The sequence below is a fragment of the Gekko japonicus genome, unplaced genomic scaffold, assembly GCF_001447785.1.
Source record: "Gekko japonicus isolate JY-2015 unplaced genomic scaffold, Gekko_japonicus_V1.1 scaffold901, whole genome shotgun sequence".
Lineage (NCBI taxonomy): Eukaryota > Metazoa > Chordata > Lepidosauria > Squamata > Gekkonidae > Gekko > Gekko japonicus.
In genome coordinates this window covers 349,689-360,112 of record NW_015173701.1, presented here as the reverse complement: position 1 = coordinate 360,112, position 10,424 = coordinate 349,689, and the positions used below count along the sequence as shown (strand labels likewise).

At 45.9% G+C, this 10,424-nt stretch overlaps 1 protein-coding gene across 1 annotated transcript in view; it reads right to left on the bottom strand.

The window, feature by feature from the left end:
- ADAMTS14 (ADAM metallopeptidase with thrombospondin type 1 motif 14) overlaps window positions 1–10,424 on the bottom strand; it is a 144,045-nt gene that overhangs the window by 46,151 nt on the left and 87,470 nt on the right. The window contains exons 5-6 of the mRNA XM_015423239.1: window positions 9,992–10,075; window positions 7,375–7,531 (exon numbers count right to left, since the gene is read on the bottom strand). Coding sequence (XP_015278725.1) covers window positions 7,375–7,531; window positions 9,992–10,075 — 241 coding nt within the window. The remainder of the gene's footprint in view (window positions 1–7,374; window positions 7,532–9,991; window positions 10,076–10,424) is intronic.

Sequence of the window (10,424 nt, the reverse complement as noted above, 5' to 3'; positions counted from 1 at the left end):
AGCCCCATGTAGAGAGCGTTGCAGTAGTCTAGCCTCGAGGTGACCGTCGCATGGATCACTGTGGCCAGGTCATCTCGGTCAAGATAGGGGACCAGCTGCCGTGCCAGCCGAAGATGGTAAAAGGCTGACTTGACAGTGGCCGCTACCTGGGCCTCCATTGTTAATGAGGAGTCCAGAAGCACCCCCAAACTCCTAACCCGAGACGCCGGCACCAAAGGCACCCCGTCAAAGGCCGGGAGAGGGAGCCCCAACCCCGTACCAACCTGACTCAGACCCAGGACCTCCGTCTTCGCCGGGTTTAGTTTCAATCGGCTCAGCCGGAGCCAACCAGCCACAGCTTCTAACGCCCGATGAAGGTCATCAGGGCTTGAGCCCGACCGGCCACCCAGCATCAGATAGAGCTGGGTGTCATCTGCATATTGATGACACCCAAGCCCATAACTCCGGGCAATCTGAGCAAAGGGGCGCATATAGATGTTAAGTAACATCGGGGACAGTACTGGTCCCTGAGGCACCCCACACTCAAGGGGGTACCTATGGGATCGTCGGTCCCCGATGGCCACCCTTTGTCCCCGACCTTGAAGGAAAGAGGCAAACCATTTAAGAGCAAGCCCCTGAATCCCCACGTCGGCAAGGCGTTGGGTCAGCAGCTGATAGTCGACCGTATCGAACACGGCCGACAGATCTAACAAGAGCAATGCCGCCACATTACCTTGATCCAGATGCCGACGGAGATCATCAGTCAGGGCGACCAAGGCCGTCTCAGTCCCATGACCAGGGCGGAAACCGGACTGGAAGGGATCTAAGACTGAAGCATCCTCCAGAAAACTCTCTAGCTGTAGCGCCACCGCCCTCTCAATAAGTTTGCCCAAATAGGGCAAATTGGACACCGGCCAATAGTTGGCCAATTCGGCCGGGTCCAGAGATGGCTTTTTCAAGAGAGGGCGGACCATCGCCTCCTTAAGCGCACTTGGGAACTATCCCTCTGAGAGGGACATGTTGATAATCTCCCACAGTGCGCCCCGTAGCCCCTCATGTCCCGCTTTAATGAGCCAGGAGGGGCACGGATCCAGGTCGCATGTGGTTGGGTGCACAGACACAAGTAATCTGTCCACTTCGTCCAGACTGAGCAGTTTGAAACACTCTAAACCCAGTTCCGAAGACGCACAAGGGGCCTCGAGTTCGCTAACTGTCTCAAGTGTGGCAGGGAGGTCGCGGCGGAGCGCCAAGACTTTATCTGCGAAAAAATTTGCAAAAGTTCGCAATATCCAATTCCCTATCGTTTCGCCCGCCCTGAGGCAGGTCTGTCAAACTCCGAATTGTGCTAAACAATTGGGCCGGGCGCGAACTCGCAGATGCAATCTTGGCCACATAGAAAGCCTTCGTAGCGGCCTTAACTGCCACCTCATAGGATCTCATAAACGTCCTATAAGATGCTCTTGTCGCCTCGTAACGAAAGCGGCGCCACCGTCTCTCTAGTCATCTCAGTTCTCGTTTCAGCTGCCGCAACTCCTGGGTGTACCTTTGTGCGTGCCTAGCACGGGTACAGAGAGGACGCCTGGGAGCGATCTCGTTGATGGCCGTGGAGAGTCGGTCATGCCAGTCCTCCACTAGCTCATCCAATGAGCCGCCAGGGAGCCTTGGATCCCGCAGAGCCCTCTGGAACCACTCTGGGTCCATCAGGCTCCGAGGGCGAGCAAAAATCTCCTCACCGCCCATACAGGGTTGAAGTGGAATACTCAGATGGGCCTTCAGGGCCAGGTGGTCTGACCATGGCACTGCCTCAGCAGTAATCTGGTTCACCTCCACTTCCACCGCAAAGATCAAATCGAGCATGTGGCTGGCCCGATATGTGGGGGCCGATACGAACTGCGAGAGTCCCAGTGCCGCCATGGACGACACCAGGTCCGTAGCCCGGGTGGAGGCCGCGTCCTCAGCATGGACGTTGAAATCACCCAGGACAATTAGTCGAGGGTGGTCCAACGCCCAGCCTGATATGGCCTCCAGCAGGGACGGCAGACTATTGGCCGGTGCATTAGGCAATCGGTACACCAGCCTAATCGCCAAACTCTCCTCAGCCCCCAGCAGCACACCGACACATTCCATGCCCGCGATCTCTACCGCCGAGAGTGCCCTGAAGGAGTAAGCCTCCCGAATAAGCCCCGCCCCCTATTCCGCGATTGGTGAAGGACCGAGTAACCCGGGGGGGGGGCTAACTGTGTGAGAGCCAAGGTCTCACCCTCCCTCACCCATTGTTTCCTCTTTAAAGGTGGCACTAGATTCTTCTTTTTGAACAGGACTGCCCCTCTGGAATTATTCCTACATAGGGGTGTGCATTCAGCATAAACCAAGCCAAAAAAATACCTGAAAAATACCTTACCAGTATTTTTCTGGTATTATTTAAGCTGAATACAAATCAGATAATCTGATCAGCTACCAGTATAGCTGAACTTGATATAGTCATTTCCCCCCAGCTTTTATTCAGGTATATTCAGCTCCAGTGAAAGGGTGGTGGGAGCTGAAAGCTCTGCACCGTCTTGGCTGAGATCTCCCTGCCACACGCAGATCCTGGGGACAGCTTCTCCTGCTGTGTGGTTTAAACCAATGCTGCAAGAGAAGCCAAGCGAGCCCCAGGAGCGGGCGGGTTTTTCCCCCAAAAGGTATTTTTCTTATCGGATTTACTGGACCCAAAACTATTCGGGATTTCCAAAAAATCCCAGATATGAATACCATACTGGTATTGGGATGTGGGATTTTTCGGAAATATTGAAATTTTGGGGGGTCTAATAGACCCAAACTGAAAAATACTGGTGGGTCTTCTTCTTTTTTGGTGCACAACTCTAGTGAACTTCTCTTGCCTTGAAAACCCTTTGGGGTTGCCATAAGACAACTGCAACTTGATGGCACTTTCTATACACCACTCCCTGGAATTATTGTTAGTTTTAGTGAACTCAGCCCACTTCATTAAACAATGGAGACAGAGGAAAAACATTTCTGTTACAGTCAGAGATTTCTAAGGCCTGACATTTACATTTTCATGGTATTTCGCTTACTGCATTAAAAAATTGATCCATATACTGCATCAGTAATCTCTGCAACTCAGTAAATACGATGTTACTAGGGAACATGTGAAACCTCAGCACTGCATCTGCTGGTGATTGGGCTATCTCACAAATATCTCCCAATCATTATTATTTAAAATCACTTCAAAAAGCAATACTCACAGAAACTTAGAAAAATACAAAGCGGGCAGAAACAAAGGCTCAACAGATTCATATATGAAAGACAAAACAACTGGATCACATAAAGTCAGCTTTAAAAAAAACAACTTGACAATGTCAGTCTGTTTTCAGAACAAAGTTCAAGACCAGTGTCACCTTTAAGACCAACACAGTTTTATTTCGCGCGTGCACACAAAAACCTATACTGCAAATAAAACTTTGTTGGTCTTAAAGGTGACACTGGACTTGAACTTTGATCTGTTGCTTCAGACCAACACAGCTGCCCACCCGAGTCTATTTTCAGGAGTGCATATAAAAAACGCCAAGTTTTCACCCCAAGAAGAACACTTAAGGTTTCCATGGGCAGGACAATTCACATAGGAGGTGCTGCCACAGAAAAAGCCCTGCGCCATGTTTCCAGAGATCACTGATGCTGGCATGGGATAAGGGAAGCAAAGTTGTTTGGGTGGAGATTAAGCTATCCTGAAGGCTCATTGAATCAACATGAAAGAATCTGTACAAACAGCAAGGAATTGGTGAGGAGTGAACCCTTCCCCCGCTCCCCATAGTAAACTGCCACACACAACCCCAAGCACCGCATTACAAACAAACAGAGGCCTCAGCATTTTAAAGCAGGCGGGATTGCCAAAATCAAACTGGAAAGTCAGGGAACGCTGCCAAAGTCATGAATGGTCACCTTTGTAACTTTGATCTTTCATTTACAATACACTGCATAGCTACTGGCTTTAAAGTCCCCGAGTACTTTCCATTAAAGTAAATGGTTTTAGCAGGATCAACACTAGCCCCCCCCCCTTTAAAGAAGGTCAGCCACCAGCGTGTGCACTCTAATTACCACTGCAGTTTTGCTGACTAGCTCCTTTGGCTGATATCCCTGTGCCGAGCCCAAACATTGTGGAGTGACTGCTTTTTCCAAGAAACATCCAACTTACCCTGACCTCTGCGTAATGCCAATATCTTTCCAAGTTGTTCATTCCACAGATACCCAACAACAGCAGCAGAGGAACAAATGTGAACAAATCAGGCAAAGGGCTCTATTAGCACAAATGCATTGCTGCCAAAATGGATTTACAAACTCAATTACTGGGTTTAGTAGTACTGAACAAAAAAAAATAAACTGCGGGACAAATCCAAGACGTTTCCAGAGAATCGTGGGAAATACATTCACAACAGAAGTCTATTCAATGGCCACTCTGGTAGGATCTGGTTCCTGATAAAGAAGCCAAGAAAATGTAAGCAGAATTCAGTCAAACACTGTCATAATTGTGACAACTGCAACTACGTCAGAAAGCAAACGAGCTCGGTTTCTACATGGAATCCTCAGCACCCCCAAAAACCCACCAATTCTGATCAAAATGCAGGATACCCTGTAACCCCTGTTTCTCCTATCAGCTGAGGGAAGAAATTATGGGACTTAGTTAATGGAAGTGGATGAAGAGGAGAAAGGAGCAGTATTTCCAGCCTACTTCTACTTCTTCTTACCAAGAGGAAATTACCAGCAGGCAAAAGAAAGAAAAATACAATTTCAAAACAATACCACAGACCCTCAAATCTCCTTTTGCCCTTCACAAAAGCGTATTAAGAGAGGCGAATGTGGAGAACAAGGTTTTGATTCCCCCACTCCTCCTCTACATGAAGCCTGCTTGGGCCAGTCACAATTTCTCAGCCACACCTATCTCACAAAGTGCCTGCTGTGGGGAGAGAAAATGAAGGCGATTGTAAGCCACTTTGAGACTCCTTGAGGTAGAAAAAAGGAAGGTATGAAAACCAAGTGCTCCTCCTCCTTCTACAAATACAACTTTCCCTGTCTCCTTTGAAATCTGTCTTCTCTTCCTTTTCTCAAAAAGCATCTCCCTCCTACAGCTCCTCCATAGAGATTAAAAAAACCTTTCCTTCACAATCACCCATGGGGAGGCGACAAACTGAACAGATTATACTTCCACCAGTTAAACAGCAGCAATCTGGATGGGTCTGAAGCCTTGATGGGACAAAAGACCTTAGTTCATTGGCACTTGTTTTTTTGTCAAAAATGGGTCAGTTCCTAATAGCTGAAGCAGTATGAATGGCACAGGAGAATATCCTCCCTACCAAACAGAATCAGTCCATCAAGACTCAGGAGATACTACCTTTGAGAAGCCAGCTAGTTTAATTTTATCACAGCAGGGCACAACAATGATCACATTTACTAACACGAACATGCTTCCACCAGTAGTAGTTTTTTCACCTTCCCCACCACTCATAATTATTGAAGCAGGCCTAGAGCCCACTAACCATATCTGGAAAAAGGAAATAAAACACAGATATTGCAAGTGATTAGACCAGGGGTGTCAAACATATGGCCTGCGGGCTGGATCAGGACCTTGGAGGGCCCCAATCTGGCCTGCAAGGCCCTGGATGTCTCCTACTTCCTTTTCCAGTTCTGCTGCTGCTGCCATGCCACAGATTGCTTTACCAGTCTCTCTCAGTCACACAGGAGAGATAGATAGGCAAGCCTCTCCTGTGCGACTGATAGAGTCTGGTAAAGAACTGGCTGAGGTGCCTCCCCCTCCTCCTCCTCCCAGGTCCTATGAAGTGGTGTTTTCTCATCTCTGAAGTTCAATTGCTCAGCATTTTGTTCTACAATTTTATGGGGGTGAGTTGAGAAACAATTCCTTCTGAATTCCAAATATTGCACCTCTAGGACACTATAAATTGCACCTCTAGGACACTATAGGATTGATCAGCTGTATGGTGTAGATGGCACCTGGAGATCTCCCCACAATTACAATCAATCTCCAGTCCCCCTTCAGAAAATGATTGCTTTCGAGGGTGAGCTCTATGCCATTATACCCTGCTGAGGTCCCTCCCCTTCCCAAACCCCACCCTCCCCAGGATCCACCCCCAAAATTTCCTGATATTTCCCACCCAACCCAGAGCTGGCAACCCTACTCAAGCTGTTTTCAGTATTCCAAGAGCATGCTCCGTCCTTATCAGGCCATGGAAGAGATTTCTTTAAAAAATAATATAGAAACTATATTTCTTTGCATCTCTGTAAAGTTCCTTGAATTGGCAGGAAAGTGAGTCTTATCTGTGCAAAGTGTGGCGTAGCTGCAGCCGAATTTGCACAGGTGCGTGCGCACACACATACATGTTGTCAACAATCAAAGCTTGCAATGCCAGTACCTTTGGGTTCTGCTATGCATTTGGTACACTCAACATGTTCCCTCATATTATGAAATCGTGTGACTCTCCCATTTTTCAGTGACCAATAACACAGCAGAGAATCCCCTAGTGCTTGGCAATATGGAAACCAGGGCTTTGCGGCTGCTGTTGTCAGTTTCAAAAATGGACTTGTCAGTTTCAACATCAGTTTTCTCCCCTTTGCCTGTGTTCCTTTGTGCTCCCTTTCATTCAATGAACTAATGCTAAAACGCATGCCCAAAAACTGAACCATGAAAATTAAATGGAAGGTGCTTGCTGGACACTACAGTGCAGTTGTGATAGGGCAATTGTGTAAATTTTAAAAACCTCTGGACACCACCACCCCACACGTCACAAGTGATATTCCCACCCCGATTTAGAAAAGTGTGTTTTATTGTAGTTGCAGAATAAATAAACTGGAGGAAAAAGAATGGTGCATAAGGCAGGCATAGAATCCAAAGTCACGCTTAAAGGCTTACTGCCCAGAAAATCTACAGTAAAGCTGTGCATGCATAAAGATTATAGTCTTAGTTTGTGACTCTGAATTCTTGAACCCAGCATGAGCCTAGACAATCTGTGATCCACAGAGTCAAACACAGACCCTTAATAATATATGCATGCCCACCAGGGACTCAACAAACTTTCTAATTGTGCCACCTATCTGAATTCAGAAGACTGGTTTGGCAGCTTGGTGGGTTTCAAGGTGGGCAAGGATGAACAATTGCCCCCCTCTCTCTTGTGGCAAAAGGCTATAAGCAAATGAAAAATGTGAGGGGAAGAAACATAGCTGTATGCCCTATGCTTCCTATTAAATCAAATATCAACTTCTATGGCCTTTTGTAAAACATCAGTGGCGATGGTCTCACAGACTGTGCCAATGGGCAGTGCTTTCAATCTGATGGCCCTTTCCTATGCCCAACAAACGGCACATACCTGATGGAGATAAATACAGTACCTTGCATACCTGCGGGACCAAAATCTTGCCTTGTGAGGAACACTGCATGGTCGTGGTATTCAGCATGTTCAGGATCTGAGCGCTGCTGAGAATGGGCCCAGCGGCAGACCTGCTCTAAGCTCCGGGAGGGGTTCCCTCGCTCTATTAGACTGATCGACTGTAGAAGGCAAGAAAAAGGAGGATTTAATTCAGGAAAAGTGAAACCGCCCATGCCAGAATTTCATCTGCGGTTTCAAAAACTCTAACTCAAAATCCTATGCTTGAACTACAAAGACTAGCAGATAGAAACTCAGTAATGACTGACTGAAAAATGCATGTTCATGTGAGTGTCAAAAACCAGCATGAGATATCTGTTTATTTCTTCCATTATTTGAGAAATATAAAGTGTCCACAGCAAGAACACACCACCTTAGGAAAATTATTCTAGGAAATGGCAGCTGAGAGCAATAGATATCAGTTGTATAAAATACTATAGAATGGAAAATCTAATTAAGAAGGTGACCAGTTTGGCTTTTGGAAGAGAGAACTTTGTGTTATAGTTTGGTGCCTAAACCTTCCAATTTAATATCTGTAACAGTTTTGGTAAGTGTACTGTATGTATGTCTGTATAATTTATGGGTGATTGGGTTTACAAACATATTGTAGAGCACTTATATTTTAGTTCTTATGGCATATTTAGGAGACAATTCTTCTGATGAAAGGAATTCAGAAACAGGATTTAAAAATCACTGGGAACATGTAGAGAATGGTCTCAGCTGATAAATATGACTGTTTCAGCAGATAAAAATCCCATCACGGGGCAACAAGTTTAAATAGAATAGTCTCAGCCGACATACATCTGTGTGCAGAGAACAGACTTTGAAGACGTCTTGACAAATATAACCCTGTTATAATGTTACCAACAATTAGAGACTGTGTTATCTTTTGTTTGGTTAGCAGTGGGTGTACATACTTCTTATTGTGATATTGTAGATTATATGCAATGACAATTTGATAAATTATTCTTATAAATATTTTTACTTAGTTGTAGCTCTTTTCATAGTAATTTTTGATGTATAGTCCTATGCTGTGAATCCTTATTGTTAAACTAACGCCTTTTGGCATGCGGACAGGATGTTTTTATTTAAATTAGTAGTGTTTAAAGCAGGATTGGTACTTGGATGGGAGACCATCAAAGAAGATGGGGGCTGTTGTGCAGAGGAAGGCAATGTTAAACCACCTCTGCTCATCTCTTGCCTTGAAGACCCATGAGGTAAAACTTCATGGGGTTGCCATGAGTCAGCTGTAACTTGACAGCACACTGTACCTTTCTTCAAGCACAAAATCCACTTCCAAGTAACCAAATGCAGCAACCTCTTCTAATTCTATACCATGTGATTCATCTCAAGGCCACATCAGCCTTTAAATATGTTTCCAATGTCCTGTTTTCTGGGAGACCTTCAAATCAAAATATAATTGAATACTATCCTCATCTCTACTTTAACACAAGAGATGTTGATATCAAACTAATCAGAGGATAGTGGCTATAAAAATGTTTTATTAAAAAAAACCCCAATGTGTTTGAATCACCTCTGCTCAAATCATAGAGACACAAAAGTATGGTACAGATGACTCCTGCTCACACACCACACATTGACTCATTGCATGGGGAGGGACAACAGGCACAAGTGTGCTGGCCTCTCTCTCTGCCCCCATGATTGCTTTGTCTACAGAGTTTGACCCTGTGGAGAAAATGGACACACATACACTCCCTCCCCATGATCAGCATTGCGGCTTTCAGAACACGGCTGATTATGGGGAGGGGGTACGTACACGGCCACTTCCCCCATGCAGTCCTACTCTGCAGATAACCAGATAATCATGCAGAGAGACAAGGGGGTGGGGTCAGCATGCTTTGAGCCCACTTTTCTCCCCATGCAGTGAGTCAGTGCATATGAGGGGGTGGCGTTTCAGGCCAGACAGACAGACAAGACACACAAACAGAGCCAATATGTGTAGAAGGGGAGCAATGCTCCCTCTAAGCTGTGGTGTCTTGTGAGCAAAAATTCTACTTTGTGAGCTACTGGCATTAAAGTTGTGAGCAAGCAATTTGTCTACTGCATAAATTAGTTTGCTCTGGAGTGATCCTTCCTGAGCTAAGACAAAAATGTGTGAGCTGGAGGCTAAAAACTGTGAGCTGGCTCCCACTAACTCAGCTTAGAGGGAACACTGAAGGGGAGCAGGTGGCAGTGAGGGTTCTGGCCACACCTCCACTCATGAACAAGTTCATTGGCCCAGCCATCCACACATGTTTGTTGCATGTGGCACATTGCCTGCCCTGCACGCATATAAGCTCCACTCCTATGATCAGGAATGTATGAAAAGTAGCCTTCCCAATCATGGAGATGGAGAATACATATATACAGTTTGTATACCCTTAGGTGCTGAGCCCTACCTATGACAAACATATGTAGTTGGGGAATGGGGCCAGCACACCCAACTATGTGGATGGCCAGGGCCAGTACAGTCCCTCATGCATGCTTCCCCATTACACACATCGGCTGTGTCCACACATACGGTGAATGTACAGAGCTAGACAAAGAGATATGTGGGTGTTATTAGTATTTCAGTATTTTACCTGTCTGTATCCCACCATGATCATTCTAACCAGAACAATGTTGATGTGAACTCCCAGTGACTCATCATGGTAAATTTCATCTACCTATGGAGAAAGAAAAAAATCAAGCACGCGTATATTAAAATTGCTTATGTTAACTGCCATTCAGTGCAAAGTACTTTTTGAGTTTCACCTCATTCATTCTCACAGCAACTGTAAAATGATTACCCTGTGTCTCACTTCTCCATTTGTAAGATGGGAGAAATACTCAATTCAGCCTAAGGATTCCACAACTGAGCCAGGGTTTCAACATGGCTTCCCTTGGCCCAGCTTTTGTTGAGGCAAGAGTGGCCCACGGGAGGGCCAATGACAACAACGTAAGGAGATCGCTTCAGACAGAAAACCAGGCCTCCCAGAGAAGACAGCAAGAGGTCTTTGAAGAAAGTATTCTAGT